Here is a 15,216-nt window from a genome sequence, read left to right as displayed (position 1 = left end):
ACGGCGTAGAGAGGGTCGAGGGGGAGGGTCTGTCCCCGAAGATTGACAGCGGGGCGAGGCGGGACGTGACGAGCAGGGACTGCGGAGCCGACGGGCTTGTGGGGCGGGAGGTGGGCGTGGCGCGGTGAGCTCCGCCCCCACGCAGCGACCAATGGGCGGCTGCGCAGCCCGGCACGCGGGAGATTCGAACGGCGCGTCCGGCAGGGCAAGGGCGCAGTGCGGCCGCCGCCGCTATGGGGGTCTCCGGCAGCGCCCCCGCCACCCCGGCCGCGCCCCGCAATAAGCACCTGGCGCACGTCAGCGACCCCCGCTCCCCTACCGCCGGCATCCTGCGCACCCCTATCGAGGTAGGCGCCCTCCCGCCGCTGCTTCGCCCTGCGTGGCTCCGGCCCGCCGCCCCCACGGCTGCCCTCTCCGCAGGTGGTGAGCTCCCCGGCGGGCAGCCCGCAGCCCAGCCCCGCCGAGCCGCCAGCGGGCACCGACCAGGAGCGGGACCCACGGTCGCCCACGCCCGGTATTTCCCGCACTCCCATGAGAACCGTGTCGAGTGGTGAGTGAAGCCACCGTGGGTGGGCGGGTTGAGGGGCTGCCTGACTTGAGGATCACCTCGTTCCCCTCCGTTCCCGGCAGACAGCGTGGACCGCCTGGTGAAGCAGCTCAGCGAGGCCTTCGGGGCCGAAGCCGGGGCCCCGGAAGCGGCGCCTCCGGGAGCGGCTGGCCCCGCCGAGGAGCCGGCCCGGCGGAGCTCCCCGCCTGCGGGCGAAGGGGCGGAGAGGCCGCCCTCTCCTAGCACGGCCCGGCCCGGCCGCCCTGCTGGGCACGGCTTCCCCTCGGGTAAGTGCTCGATGCGGGGTGACAGAGCTCCGTGTGCCCGGCGCGCTGCCCGGGATGGCTGCGAACAAGTCGGGGGGGCTCTGGGCACCATCTGGCTCGGGGGCCTTCTCCAGGCTTGCTCCCCGACAGAGCCTGTCTCTACCCCGCAGTTCGGCTGTGTCCCACCGCCTCTAGCCACTGCAGCCGGGGCACCACTCTGGGAACGGTTATCGGACCGATTTCTGTCCAGAGTTGAGAATTAGTTTTCAATCTGGATTCAAAATCAAGAGGCTCTTCCCCTCTCTGAGATGGGTTTGTGACTGTGGAGACCTGTCCAGAGGAACCTTGCAGTTTCTCCTTGGGAAGAGCTATGGAGCAAGGGTGGGCAGCACATCTCTGTGCTATGGCTGAGCAGTGCTGGGAGACTTTGATACAGACTGTGTTCAGAAAGCTCTGTGCTGAGCACTGCTTCCCAGAGGAACAGTTGAGAACTGGGACTGTTCAACCTGGAGAGGAAAAGTTCAGGGGGATATGTTGTTAATACATAAAAATACCTGAAGGGAGGCTGTAAGGAAGGGAGAGTTGCTCTTTTCAGTGGTGCCCAATAATGGGACCAGAGGCAAAGAGGAGAGAATGGTACACAGGAAGCTCCTGGACATCAGGAAACTTTTTTTTTTTTTCTTTTTTCTTTTTTTTTTTCCTCCACTGTGAGGGTGACCTAGCACTGGAGCAGGTTGCTCAGAGAGGTTGCAGAATCTCTATCCTTTGAGATATTCAAGAGCTACCTGGACATATTCCTGGACAATGGACTCTAGGTGGCCATGCTGGAGTAGGTCCTCTGGAGTTCATTTCCAAATTAACCTTTTGTGAGCCCTTTGCCTTAAGCCCTTGGGTAAGTCTTTGATAAAGGCCGGCAGGCATTTAAAGTCCAGGACCTTTGAGCCTTGTCATGTTGCACTGGTGTGTTTCCTTTTGTCAACTAGTGAGCAAGCCCATAAGACACAAGCCCAACAACAAATTAATGGTGACATCTGGAGGAACTGGCCGCTCTCCTCTCAGCATTCTACAAGATGATAATTCTCCCAGTGCTCCTGCCCCTCGCCAGGTAAAGTTTAATGGGTCATACTGAGGGAGGGAGATTGAGCTGGGAAAAAAAAAAAGAAGCCAAATTCTTCAATTTCTGTATCTTGTAGCATCCCAGTTTAGAGTTGTGGCCTCCCAGGCCTGTAGAGACTAATAATTTAACAAATGTTTTTCTGTGGGTCAGTCTTGACACTAAATGTGTCTGAGTTTTGCTCAATGTCTGTCTTTGGCCTGACTGTGAAACTCCCATTTCAGTGCATTATTTCTCTTTAGGCTGTAGAAAATAGTCACGCTCATATGTTGTCACAAGAGAGTCCAAGCTGAATGGCCTGAAAATAGGCTACATTTTCTGCTGAGCATTAACTAACCTTCAATTAATTTTTGTTTTACACTCTGTGTTTGGGTTTTTTTATTTTTCTAGGGCAAGAGGCACGTGTTGGGAGAGAACTTTGGAGAGAAGAAGGAAGTGGATCTGAGCAGGAGCCTTAAATCTGGGAACTGTGCTTGGAGTGACTTGAACAAAGAGAACCAACAGTGTCCCTTTGTGGAGAACTAGACATTTTTCAGGATCTTGCTATAATTTGCTCTTATGTTTAGAGAATTTTCTCAGGGGGAGAAATCCTACAATAGACTGGAACCCCAAAGCAGTGGTCACATTTCTCACCTATCCCTATTGGGGAAAGATCTCTCCCTCCTCTTCCTAGCTTGTCATGTCTTATGTCCAGCACAGGCTTTGTCTCTTTTGTTGTATATCATCTGTATTGATTTTTCCATAGAGTTTTTATCTCTAGTAAATAAAATGTGTTCAACCATTGCTGACTGTATGTCCTGATAGTGTGCTTGCCCAGCACATTATTTTCTTTGGGACAAGTGTTCAGGAACAAATAGTTCAGCCTTCCATTAGCCTTAAAACTTCCTTGTCCCCTGCCTGGAGCATGCTGAAGGGTGTGGCCTTGAATCCATGTACAACAGCGTGAGCTGGGGAACTGCAGCTCACAGCAGGAAACTGATGTATATCCAGTGTCACCTCTCGACTTGTACTGCTCCTACACTCACCTGGAACTGAGTTATGCAAGGGTCTTTCATGAGGGTGAGATCCAAAATAACAGGAGACAGCATTGTCCATTAATATTGAACCTTCTGTTGATAAGTTACTAAACTTTGTTGATCTCCAGCTCTCCCTAGCAGAGCCTTGTGACCCCCAGGATGCTGCTGTGAGCCAACAAGTAGAATAGGGGCTGAATAAAATGGCTGTGGCCTGTAATTGAGCTAAAATATCCAAGCTTTGAAAAGGATGCTTTCAGCTCGCTATCCCAACTTCAACCTCTTCTCAACTAAAGCTTGTGAGGAATACCCTCCCCTGGGAACTGTGAGCTAACGCAAGGTCTGTGGATGAGGTGTTGACTGGTTGAGACCAGCAGGCAATAGTCACAGGAGTTATGTTTGCAGTAGCTCATTGCAATGCTGGAAAGAACACAGCCTGCAGTGCTTCTGTGAGCTTTCTTTATTTGCCTGGGCTATGAAGATCTAAACAGACTTGAAAACATGGGCTGATGGCTACTGGTTAGATAGGGTTACCATACAATGCAGGAGTGAGGCAAAGAGGGAAGGAACAGCAAGAAGCAGACAATAAATACAATATTCCCTGATATTCTGGCAGGTCTTGAGGGCTACCTTTCTGCCATTTCTGCATAGATAAGACTTGAACTAAGAAAATAATAAATATATTCCCTGCTATTCTGGCAGGTCTGAAGGCTGCCTTTCCCCCTTTTATGCGTTGATAGGAATCGAGCTAAGTGTTCCCCCATGGAAATGAGCCAAATTTGCACTAGCTTTATGTTTGAGGTGGTGCCATAGAAACCTCAAACCCAGTGTGTCTCTGAGGCTGTCTGCATGGATACAGGACAGCTGCACAGAGAAGTTAGGCAGAGGTAAAGCAGGGACAGAGCTTACTCAGGGGTGTTGCATCAGGGGTCCTCTGAAGGAGAAGGATGGGTATCAGTATGGGTAGAGGTGTTTGAAGGAATGTGTAGGGTGTCTGAATTGTACTGCAAAGTCCTGAGATATCAAGAACTGGTCTTCAAGCCTGCACAAGGCTGGAAACTGCTGGGCTGCTTAGAGGTGGAGAGAAGTGCCAGTGCATGTGCTCCTGCTCCCCAGCTCCCCCTGCTTCTCCTCCCTGATCTCCTTTCCCTTTCACTCTGGGAGACTCCTACAAGTGACCTGTGTCTAGAGACAAGTGGGAGTGGTAGGTAGGCGTTTCTGCTGTGCTCATCTGATGATGCTGTTTTGCTTGGGCTGTGGGCCGTGCTTCTGCTGCTCTTCCCCTCTCTGCTGGCATCCTCAGTTCCAAATCTTGAGGAAACTGTCCCAGGAGCCCGTGGCAACAGCCATGCCATCTGCTGTCACTCCCAGGCAGCTCACTCTGTTGTCGTGGCCAGAAAGGATTCCTGTGGTGGGAAAGAAGAGCCACAGATAAGACTAAGATAGGACGGGGTCCTTGTTAAGGCTGAGAAACAGTAACGCTATTGGTGGGCTGTGTTTCATGACTTCTCAGAGGGTAGGGGTCACATCTGAAAAAAGTGCTGTGTGTTCTGTGTATGAGCATCACAGAGTACCCAAACATGTTGGATAGAAGCCCAGGTGCACACTTGGCTTGGTGCCCGGCCACCAAGTGGCACTGTGAGTACCTGGAACTGGCAAACGGCAAACTAGGAGAAAGCAGGGTATTCTATTGGTAGTTATGAGTAGTTTTAGTTAAGAGGAACCTTCTTGCCCCCCTTGAAACAATGTTGTTTACCATCGCTGTTCCTTAACATCATAAACAATTGCTTTTCTGTGCCAGTGAGAGTTGTCCTAGTTCTAGCGTGCTCCCTAAGTGCAAGGGGGGTTTTGTTTTGTTTCAGTCAGTATTGGATGTCTTCCGTTTAGAAAAAAATTAAGTGTCTTATTATCCCTAAGGTAGGGACAAGAGGCCTTGCAGGGAGTGAAAGAGGGACCTCGACGAGCCACTCACCCACACGCTCTGCTTTCAGGGAGTCCCAGATGTTGCAGTTGAAGTCATCATAGCCAGCAAACACAAGCCGCCCACTGCGGGAGAGGGCAATGGAGGTGATTCCGCAGATGATGGTCTCGTGGGAGTACGTGATGAGCTCCTGGTCTGCCCGCAGGTCGAAGAGGCGGCAGGTGGCATCATCAGAGCCGGTGCAGATCGCTTCGCCGTTAGGGAAGAACTGGGGAGGGAGGGCACACACCATATTTTAATAAGGTTTTCCTCAGATCCTGATGGAATTCCTCAACTTGTCACCCCCCCTGCTAACCACCAGGAAGCCATGGAGGCAGGAAAACCTGGTGGGACCAGACATTGGATTATAAAATTTGAGTCTGCTGAAGGGGCAGACTGATATTTTTCATAAGGCCTAATAAATCCCTTCCACTGCAAGAAAACAAATGGCCTAAGGGGCTAGAGCTGTTGCAAGATATCTCAGTGAGTGAGGAAGGATTATTTTGACTCCAGCTGTTAGTTAGGTTGGGCCTCGACAAGTGTCTACCCATTATCCCCTAGCTGAGGTCTGACATAATTCTGGTTACCAGAGCCTTCCTCTGATCCTCATACCTCAGCCTTCTCATACAGGCTCATTTTCTGTGGTCTTGCTCTGAGGAGTAAATAAAAGGCTCCTCAGGAGCAGGTATAGCAGAAAACCATGTGCCTGGCAAGGTTGCCATGGGGCAACTGAGAAAGGTTTTACTAATGGATGTCAGTGGAGGGTGGTATGAGCAGCAGACTGCAGGAAGCTGGCAGGTTTCTTTGGTTAGCTACAAGGGTTAGTCTGGCATGTTTCTTGTCCTGCCACCTCTGCAGCTCTGAGGGAGGTGCTTCCTCCCAAATGTCTGAGCTTCTTCCCAAAAAAATTTAATCTTCAGAAGATCTCCCTCTGATCCTAAGTCCCCACCTCTTCCGTCTGGAGCTGACCTCAGTTGAGTTAGGTACTCCTGCTACCTCACTTGTGTCTTGCCCTAGGGCTGCTGGAGCATGCCTGAACCACAGTTCCCAGTAGGTGCTGTGAGCAGAGCTGAACCAGCACCTGGGTCAGGGTGCTCAGCTCCACAGACCATGGTGAGCTGCCTGCACAAAACTTGGATGTTTTGGTGCCTGGGGAGAACCCTCCTCCAAACCTCAGTGAACTTGGGCACTCCCTGCTTCAGGCTGGATCATGGGGCCAAGGTCTAAGACCCTTGTTACCCTGATGACTGTGACAGCTTCTTTCAACCTTGTGCCAAGGCTGTTTCGGAGCTGTTGCCCCCCATTTTCCTCCCTAGCACTGCGCAGACAGCATACATACAGAGATGGCATTGATGTCAGACTCATGCCCTGAGAAGGTCTGGCGGCAGGAGCCCTCCCGCACATCCCACAGTTTGGCAGTAGCATCACAAGCCCCAGAGATGAAGAGTTTGAAGTCAGGGGAGACAGCCAAGCTCATGCAGTCTCCAGTGTGACCAATGAATACAGTCTTCTGCTGCCCTGTCTCGATGTCCCAGAGCGCGCTGCAGGAGAAGAGAGGAGAGGAGAGAATGTTTCAGGGTCAGCCCAGGCAGGGCATACCTACAGCCGGGCTGAAGAACTGTCCCACTCACAAACAAAAGTAGGGAAGCTGTGGCTACAGCACAGTAAATGGGTGAGAGCATCCCTGGAGCCAGCTGTATACAGCAGGAGATATATTCACAGCTGTTGTTGGCAATGCCTTCACCAAAACAGTTAGACTAAGGCTGGGGGTGTGTGAGGTTTGGTATATTCCCATAAGTGTAACAGCTGAAGGGAATACTGGGAGACAGTAAGAAGGACACAAACTGCAAAAAATAGCAAACAGCTGAAAAATGTCTTCTATGTCCATGCTTGCAAGATGCAAAGCTCTTGTTCGGTGGAATCCCACACCACAGCCAGGCAAGCAAATTCTGTGTAACCCTGATCTCTGACTGAAATGACACTTGTCCTTAGTCAAGAGGTTCTTTCAAAGCAGGTATTGGGATGGGGTAGGGTGAATAAATAGGACTGTTCAGAGTCACAGCACAGAAAGCCCTGAGAACCAGGAACCAAAGGATCCAGGCACTGCCTCTGCAGTGTCCATCACATAGAGGACAAGACTTGAGAAGTGGAGAACACATGCATGCTCCACATAAAATTAAAACACTTTCTGTCCTGGTATAAATGACACTGTTCTTTGTGAGAACAATTGACACAGTCCCTACTGCTTGACCTAGCCACAGCTGAGAAAAGAAGCATGTGTTCTGCCAAGGGAGGAAGAATGGATGGGGCTTCCTAAGGCATTGCATGTGGCTTTGTGGAACCATTCCTCCTTAGATAGGGGAGTGCTGAAGAGCAGAGGGACTGCACTTGTTGCTGTGCTAAGAGCAGAGGTCATGTCAATAGGATGCAGAAGAGAGCACTCACCATGTGGTGTCTCCAGAGCTAGTCACAATAGTGTTGTCATCAAGAAATCGGCAGCAGGAAAGGTATCCTGAGAAGTGGGAACAAGCAAATATGAGAAAAGGGGAAGGGATAGAAGGGTGAAGTTTGGAAGCAGGGGGCACCCAGTTGCAGGCAGGCACTGCACACACCTGTATGGGCTGAGAGCTCCCTGCTCACTTTGACGCTGCCTTCACGAGACTTGAGGCTGTAGATGGAGCACATGTTGTCAAGGCCTCCACAGGCCACAAAATTGCCAGAGGGGGCATAGGCACAGGTCATGACCCAGGAGGAACGCAAGGGGATGGCATGAACCTGCAGGGGGACCAGAAACCATGTCAGGACTCTTGGCAGCAGAGAGAGCAGGTCAAGGACACCAGCTACAAGGGGACCCATTCCAGCAGCCACCTGACTCCTACCTTGTTAGTCGTGTATGTGTCCCACACAATCAGTTTCCCATCTTGTGAGGCACTGACCATAAGTCTGTGAGAAAGGAAGAAGATCATGTTAGTAGCTTTCTTCTCATCAGAGCCCGTCACGCCCATGTGCTGCCCTGCACCCAGCAGATCAGCAGCAGTGCTCTCACTTGGAATCTGTGGACCAGTGCAAGGCGTAGATCTTGGCCAGGTGTCCCCGCAGGGTCCTTCGGGTCCGCATCTGGATGCGTCCAACAACCTCCACTCCAGACACAATCTAAAGAAAGAGTGGTGGGAGAGAAAGGATTTATCTTGGACTACCAGGAGCTTTACTACTTTCCACTTCTCTGCCTCCTAATTCCTTCCTGACTGGACAAAAGCCCCCTCAGAGTGGTGCTAGTTTGCCCAGGCAGCCTCGTCCCTTACCTGAGCAAGCGTTGTGTCTGCACAGGCTTTCCGGGCATCCTGGAGAAGAGACGAGCAGATGAGACATTAAAAACATGTGGGGAAGGCAATGACAAGTAAAATTAGTGGTCAAGTCTGAGGGCTACTGGAAGTAGGAGCTGTGGCTTTGCTGTGTTTGGACTGTGGCCAGCACAGGGAGATCTTTGTCTGTGATTAGGACACCAGTTAAATGTCAGGAAGGTGAGCCAAAATTTTCTCAGCATCCTGTTTGCTGTGCTGCACTCTTTCCATAGACCCTCCCACCAGACAGAACACCAGCTGTCTCACAGACAGAGGAGACCCTGGGGATTCACTACACTCTTGGGACACCTGTCCCCTCTTCCTTCCCTTTCCCTACTGCTCTTCCCCCACCATGGTGTGAAGATCTCCATTAGCATTTAAAGGGTTGTGGAGAACTGCAGAGGGCTCCAAGTATGTAAATGGAGAAAGCCCAACTCCAGTTTGTGGTTGAGGAGGAAAGTTTGGGCATGCAGCTGGGGGGAGACGTGCTCTCAGCAGTTTCATGACTGTTGCCAGCATTTACCGCAATCTGCTTCTTCAGCTGCTCAGCCTCCTGCTTCATCTGTTCCATTTCCCCCATCTTTCTGACCTAGGGGTGGCTCCTCCACGTGGGGCAGCCTGGATTCTGGGGAGACAAATCAAAAGAGAGAGGAGTGAGTTAGGACACTAAGGTGATTGCTCAGTTATGGAAATGTAGGTATCTCTGATAAAGGATTGGTGACCATTGCTTGGCCGAATACTCAGCCACAGCTGTATCTGGCCATAGCCCTTAGCATTTGGGAACACTGTGCTGGTCAAAGGTCCATTTTGTCTTGGAACCTGCTTATATATACATGTGAAGAAGCTAAAGAACTCCAGAGCGTCTTGCTGAGGTTCTGGCCACACATGTCTGCTCATTTTTAACCTCTCTATTCCAAACCCTGAGTCCTCTTCATCAGCTTCTCCCTGTTCATGGCCAAACTGTCCGTCTCAGCTCCAGGAGGAAGAAACTTGATGGGGGGAGTCCATTGGTTGTTTCCTACTGATTCTCCTAAGCAAAGCCTCACCAGGCAGGACCCACCAACTCTCTGATCCCCAAGAAAATCTATGGGGTTGTTGAGGTGTTCTCTCAGGGTTCCCTTCCAGTTTCACAATCAAAACCAAACCAAATCAACAAAACAAAACAAAAAAAAAATCCCAAAGCAAACCAAAAGAAAAATTTAAAAAAGGTGGATCCCTAGGGAAGGATCTAAGAATAACATAAGCCGATGGGGGTACATCTCCTACTTGCCCAGCCCCAGCTTTTCACTGATGACCAAAGCTAGAGCAGCATTACTGTGTGGAAGTCCTTGATGGACTTTTCTTCTGTGCATTTATCCACTCCATCTTTGTGCCCATGTCAAGTTCATGGTGATGACTTCCACAGCTGGGTGGCAGACTCTGCAAAGAACTTCCTGCTTCTATCACTTCCCGGTGGCAGTAGTTCCACTTGACAGTAGCTCTATTTTGAGTTGGAAGAATCAGCAAATATCTGGTCTCTATTCACCTCTGCATCACTTGGTATTTTACACATCTTTGTCACACCCACCTCTTTTCCAGACTGCAGGGCAAACTTAGTTATTCTTCCCGTGTAAGCTGTTACATCCTATTATCTCTGTTGTTCTGTGAGCTTTTTTTCAGTTGTTTACAGAGCAGAGATGATATGTTTTTGCAGGGAGAGTGGGGAACCAGGACTGTAATCCATATTTAAGATGCAGGAGTACTGTATTATTATACAACATCTGTTTTGTTCTCTCTTTCTTGTTATGTGCACTTAAATCTTCACCAGTGGTTCCAGCATCTCCTACTCTTATAGACAAAAGTATCTTTAATTGCTTCAACATTTTACCCAGATAGATGTGAGTGTCCAGATGTACTCCAGGTGTAGCACAAGAAATGTTCCAGCAGTATTTGAGAATTTCTCCCGGTCGCTTTGGGTCACATAACTTCTATCCCTGTTGCCTGAAGGCCTCATTTCCTCTGGTCAGAGAGGTTTTGTGTCCTTTCATGCCACACTTGCTCTCTTGCTACAGGCAAGCACATCCAGACAGTTCCCAAGTGCCACCTTTGCTTGTTGCTTGCTAGAGCACTTTGAGTTTTCTTTAAGAATTCTTTCCCTTGAATGTCTCCACAGCTCTCCTTTGATCCCCCAAGCACAGTGAGTTTTTGCTTTTTCAATGATTCTTGAGGCATGGCTTTAAGTGGAGGAAAGAGAACGAGATACAGGTTTCCCCCTGCTCCTAGGAGGCTATCCCAGCAGGAAGCTATTTCAGTATATACTTTGCAGAGAGAGACTTGTGCCTGCTGCCTGCAAGGCTGGATAGAGCCACAGCACTGCTGACTCTTTCCTGCTCTCTGCTCATGCACTGGATGGGGCTGCCAGCTCCAGCAAATGGTGAGGGAGCAGGAAAGCAGCTCGGGGCAGCACTGTCATGGCCCAGAGGAATTTGCCTTAGCCATGGCCTGGGGCTGCCAGCCTCAGCCTCCTTCAGCTACACTGAAGGATAGGAACAGACCAGCACCTGAGCTGGGCCCATCCCACTGGCTTTTCTTCTCTTGTTCCAATGGAGCAGCCATGAGGGGGATCGTCCCAAAAAGGATACACAGCTGCACCTCACTGAATGACCCTGGCCATGAAAGCCCACCTTCCTGCACTTCCCCTCCTTTGGGAAAAGGCTGATGTTCCACTCCACCTCTCAGCTGACTGACAGAGTGGGGAGATGCTGGGGAAAGCCTCGCAGCTTTCAGTCATAGGCTGCACGTCCTCCTTATCCTGTGGTGTTTGTCCCTCAGTACAGTCAGGCTGCAAGGCTCCATCTAGCTCTGGTCACAGCCTAGAGCACACCAAGCGGCACACCTGAACTTCCAGCCACCCTGTGCAGCTAGCCCAACCATTGTGGCCCACATTTTGCCCTTTCCCAGTGTTTGTTAGGATGGATCCATCAATCCAAAGCTTTGGATTGCCTTTTCCTGCTAGGTAACCTCCTCTCTCTGACTCTCTCCTTCCAGCCTTCTTTGCTTGGTTTCCAAGTTCTTCAGGCCGTTATTTCATATGCCTTTGGCTATTTCAGATCACTGTCCATCCACCTGGCCTAATTTTCCTTTGTAGACTTCTGGTTTTGCCTACCCAGGCCAGCACAGAGATGGGAACCTTGTTCTTCCTTCTTTCCAATTTCTGCTCCAGGTGAAGCTGGCTGCACATGTTTTCCTCATTACCTGTTGGATCCCAGCCTTCCTTTCACTGCTTCTGTTTTTTTACTACTCTCTCTCTCTCTCTTTCTCTGGTTTTTTCTCAACTCTGGCACTAGCAAGGGAATGCCAGTTCACTGCTCTGTAAAGCTGCTCGACCAGATGAGGGGCTTTTGGAGCTGTAGGTAGATCAAAAGCAGGGGCAGGATGTTGAGGACGGATAAAAAGGGCTAAATATAGAGAAGGTGCAGCTCAGGACTGTGTACGAACCTTTAAATCCCTCTGAGGGAAAAATCTAAATGAAGTTGGGAATTGTTCTCAGCCTCAGAAGGACAAGGAGCCACAGAGGAGCGATAATAATAGCTCCATCTTTGCCTGTCACCTCTATCCATCACATCCCAGTGCAATTTGTGGAGACTGGGTTACCTGATCCCCAGCGTAGTGCAGCTGCCTCCCAGGAGGACCAGGGCAGGTGTGCAAAAGAGCAGCTTGTTATGGTCATGTAAATTTAGGGCATGAAATGGGAGGAACAACATGGGGGGAAAACAGAGGAAAGGGAAATGGAGTTTGGCCAAGGCACATTCCTGCCTTGATCAGCAGGACCTTAGGGATACAGATTTCTTGTGGATATAAGGATCAGCTTACAGTCGCTCATGGTGGTTGTCCAGGCCAGTTTTAATGGGAAAGGCTTCTAAATGGTGCACACTCGGTGCTTTCTGGAAGAAAGGGCTCTTTCAGGTGAATGCTAAACACTAGAGGAAACCAAATCCTTAGGTACCTTTGAAAGAGACAATTCACCATTCTCAGCACAGCTACTGACAGGAGGACCTTGGCACTGTTCCAGAGTTTTGCCTCCTGCAAGCACCACCAAGGAGCAAGCATGGCACAGCCAAACAGAGCCTGGGTTTGGTTGGCTCATGCCAGCACTGCTGAGCTCTGCCTTAGCTGTGCTCATCCAGTTCACAGCTCTTGGCTTTTGAAATCACACTTCTGCTCTCCAATATGACAGTTCTTTTTCACTCCTGCCTTTTCTAACAAATTTCTTGCTGCAGCACTCCTGTCTGGGCAACCAAGCCCATCCTGAGTCCTTCAGTGTCTGCTCACAGAAGATCAAGTGCCTCTGCTGTGGTGCAAGGCAGAGGGGGATCTGGAATCATCCATCTTCCATCCATCTGCCTTTTGCTGCCACACCCTGATTTTTCAGAGCAGTGGTCATACTCCTGCACAATGGAGGTGGCCCAGCTTGCTCCTGGGAGCTGTCCCTCCAAGTCACCTGCATCACTCCCTGGTGGGGATAAGGGTGCAAGTAACGTGTGGGAAAAAGAAGCAAGGTGAACCCTCTTATTATCTGCTCCTGGGTAGCTTCCCCCACACTGCGGAAGGTTTGTTCACTCCGTGAAATGTTGGGAGAAGGCTGTGAATGGAAAAGGGAAAGGTGCAAGAAGAAGGACTCAGTGTGAATAGGCAGTGTCCCTGGGTCTCTGCATAATCCCTGACTAGCTTCACAGGCTCGCCCTGGTGACCCTGGACTCCTTGCAGAGCCGGATACAGAGATGATCCCTCTCTCCTGTGATGGAGATCAAAGGTCAGGATAAAATTACCCTGCTCTGCTTCTTGCTTTTGAGGGCTCCTTCTCTACCTGGAACAGCAGCCAGCTGCAAAGAGGTGTGCACAGGGTGCACTGGGAGTGCAGGGCTGCGTACAAGCAGCGAGTGCCAGGTTGCTCAGGGGAGGTGTTACCCTCCCACTCCAGTCTGGAAACTGGTGAGATTTACCTACCAAGTGGAGAACAAGCAACCCCATCCCAGTGCAAAGCCCCCTCAGCACTGTAGCACCTCAATGCTAACCCCAACTCCTTTCCATGATCTTACCCTCCCTCATCCTCTGATGGGATGAGCCCTTGTTCAAAGGTTCCCCACAGAATCACTCCAAGAAACTCAGGGTTCCAAATGCCAGTCACCAAGGTGACCTCAGGCATCACAAGGCAGCAAACTTACCAGGATCTGCAGAGCAAGGTGGGTTGCAGCCCCCTCTCGATGGGACCCTTACAGCCTGCCTCCCTTGCTGAGAATGGGTCCTCACTGCCCAGAAGTCCCTCGTACCTCTGCAGCCTCCAGTCAGTCCCGTTCGTCCACCCAGCGAGTCCCTTGCTCCCTCTCTGCTCCTCAGCCTCTCCCAGGACTGATCTCCCCATGGGGAGCTGGAAGGCTGTGGACGGGAGGGGTTGGGGGAGGGCTGATTCCAGGAGCAGCGTCAGGCAAATTAAATCAGACACCAGAGACTTGGGGAAATCGGATTGGGACGTAATGCAAAGCAGGTGGATGGGGAGGGGTGAAAAGAGAGAGTAGCACACTGCTCCTGAAGGGAAAGAAACAATCCCAGGCGGATTTGACTCCCTCTGCTTATATCAGCAACAAACTAATAAAGTAAAGATTAGCCAGAACAGCCTAGGATTATCAACCACCAGTGCAGGGCTTGCTGTACCTCCCAGTCACAGGAATTCCTGCTTTCCCAGGAACAGTATGCCACTTGTGTCCTGGGCAGTGTAGAAAGAGGGATGATGCCACCACAGAGGGCCTGCAAAGGGAAAACCAATGGCAGGGCCACCACACCCTCTCTCAACTGCAAAAAGGGCTCTGGATGGGGAAAACAGAACTGGGCACAGGGGCCAGGGGTGGCAAAAGATTTGGTGGCATGCCTTTTGGCAGCCACTTTAGTGGGATGCTGCGAGGGGATTATCTTGGCCTCAATCTCTTTTAATCTCTCCCGCAGCTTTGGCCCAAGCCTGAGATAAATACCTTTTAACGGATCTCATCTGACGTCAGGATGCCATCAGTCTAATCACCCAGGCCACCTTTGGGCAAACAAGGCAGAGATGTGGACACTGGCCCCTCATCCCCCAACATGACCTCATCAAACAGGAACCATCCAGCACCCTCCACAAATCATAAGGATGGACCTGTGGGTGATGGGTTGCAACAGGCCCCTCGCCAGGGAGAGGGAATTCAAAATGCACACAATCAAACTTTTTCCTGTGATCCTGGGGAGGATGGGAAGCAAAAAGGGTTGCCAACACAGGTTTCCCAAGCCTGCATGTTAAGAAGTGTCAGGATTCAGATTGAGGAAGGACTTCCCTTTCCATGAAGCAGGGGCCCTGTGCCAACAGCGACAAGGGGATCACCCACCGACCTCTTATAACACTGGCCCTGGCTCTACAGATTTCTTCCGCCTGAACTGCACTTGGGATCTCCTGCACAACTCACCAGGGCTTGAGTATGTCATGACCACAGACTGATCTCTTGCTCTAATGCTTCCCAGGAAAAGGGTCACTGCTCTTTTAGATACTCCATATCCACCCCATTCAATTCCTATTTGGCTACATTATAATCCCATCTCGGGACACTAATCCCCTGGGCAGCGACAGCAGATTGTCTTTCTATCAGGGTGGAAAATGATAAACAAAATCTCTCTTCTGCTTTCAGGGACAATTTAGTGCATGGAGAGGGAAAAAAATGAAAACAAAACAAAAGAGATGTCTCAGTACAGGGAAATATGAGTGTACAGTGCTTTTTCTTAAAGGCAGTCCTCACCCTTTCCATGTTAGACACATCACAGCTGACTTTCTCTTTTGGTCTCCCTCATTGGAAGTAGCTGACATCTGGGCAAATACTTTGTTATCTTTCACGGAGGGTGCGATCCCCTCCCATCATTTGTTAATTAAATGTCAATCAGGCACAAGAGTGCAGGTCTACCTGGTATACAGACTCA

General features: G+C 50.7%; 2 protein-coding genes across 3 annotated transcripts; one reads left to right on the top strand and one right to left on the bottom strand.

Moving 5' to 3' along the window:
- The first annotated feature begins 233 nt into the window (after positions 1 to 233).
- CDCA3 (cell division cycle associated 3) lies at positions 234 to 2,616 on the top strand. Its single transcript, XM_033052335.1, has 4 exons — positions 234 to 347; positions 421 to 554; positions 1,801 to 1,918; positions 2,318 to 2,616. The coding sequence occupies exons 1-4, from the start codon at positions 234 to 236 to the stop codon at positions 2,450 to 2,452; spliced, it is 501 nt and encodes a 166-aa protein (XP_032908226.1). The 3' UTR covers positions 2,453 to 2,616.
- A 788-nt stretch (positions 2,617 to 3,404) lies between these two features.
- GNB3 (G protein subunit beta 3) lies at positions 3,405 to 15,148 on the bottom strand. 2 transcript variants are annotated; one of them, XM_033052334.2, is made up of 10 exons: positions 13,446 to 15,148; positions 8,765 to 8,866; positions 8,203 to 8,241; positions 7,947 to 8,053; positions 7,780 to 7,843; positions 7,513 to 7,675; positions 7,346 to 7,412; positions 6,240 to 6,441; positions 4,913 to 5,129; positions 3,405 to 4,346 (listed from the first exon to the last, which is right to left on the bottom strand). In XM_033052334.2, the coding sequence occupies exons 2-10, from the start codon at positions 8,819 to 8,821 to the stop codon at positions 4,240 to 4,242; spliced, it is 1,023 nt and encodes a 340-aa protein (XP_032908225.1). In that variant the 5' UTR covers positions 8,822 to 8,866; positions 13,446 to 15,148; the 3' UTR covers positions 3,405 to 4,239. The 2 variants fall into 2 exon arrangements, with proteins under 2 accessions (XP_032908225.1, XP_032908224.1); XM_033052333.2 differs by having other exon boundaries at positions 8,765 to 15,148.
- Positions 15,149 to 15,216: the final 68 nt, after the last annotated feature.

This window comes from Catharus ustulatus, chromosome 2, assembly GCF_009819885.2.
Source record: "Catharus ustulatus isolate bCatUst1 chromosome 2, bCatUst1.pri.v2, whole genome shotgun sequence".
In the NCBI taxonomy this organism is placed as follows: Eukaryota; Metazoa; Chordata; class Aves; order Passeriformes; family Turdidae; genus Catharus; species Catharus ustulatus.
This window is presented reverse-complemented; position numbering and strand designations above follow the sequence as displayed.

Bases quoted from the DNA above. Each gene is read 5' to 3' on its own strand.
- GNB3 (XM_033052333.2), bottom strand. From the start codon at position 8,821: ATGGGGGAAATGGAACAGATGAAGCAGGAGGCTGAGCAGCTGAAGAAG. The intron at 8,242-8,764 runs GTAAATGCTGGC...TCTCTTCTCCAG, and splicing joins AGCTGAAGAAGCAGATTGCG to GATGCCCGGAAAGCCTGTGC. The intron at 7,413-7,512 runs GTGTGTGCAGTG...CCCACTTCTCAG, and splicing joins GGAGCTCTCAGCCCATACAG to GATACCTTTCCTGCTGCCGA.
- CDCA3 (XM_033052335.1), top strand. From the start codon at position 234: ATGGGGGTCTCCGGCAGCGCCCCCGCCACCCCGGCCGCGCCCCGCAAT. The intron at 348-420 runs GTAGGCGCCCTC...CCCTCTCCGCAG, and splicing joins TCCTGCGCACCCCTATCGAG to GTGGTGAGCTCCCCGGCGGG. The intron at 555-1,800 runs GTGAAGCCACCG...TCAACTAGTGAG, and splicing joins AGAACCGTGTCGAGTGGTGA to CAAGCCCATAAGACACAAGC.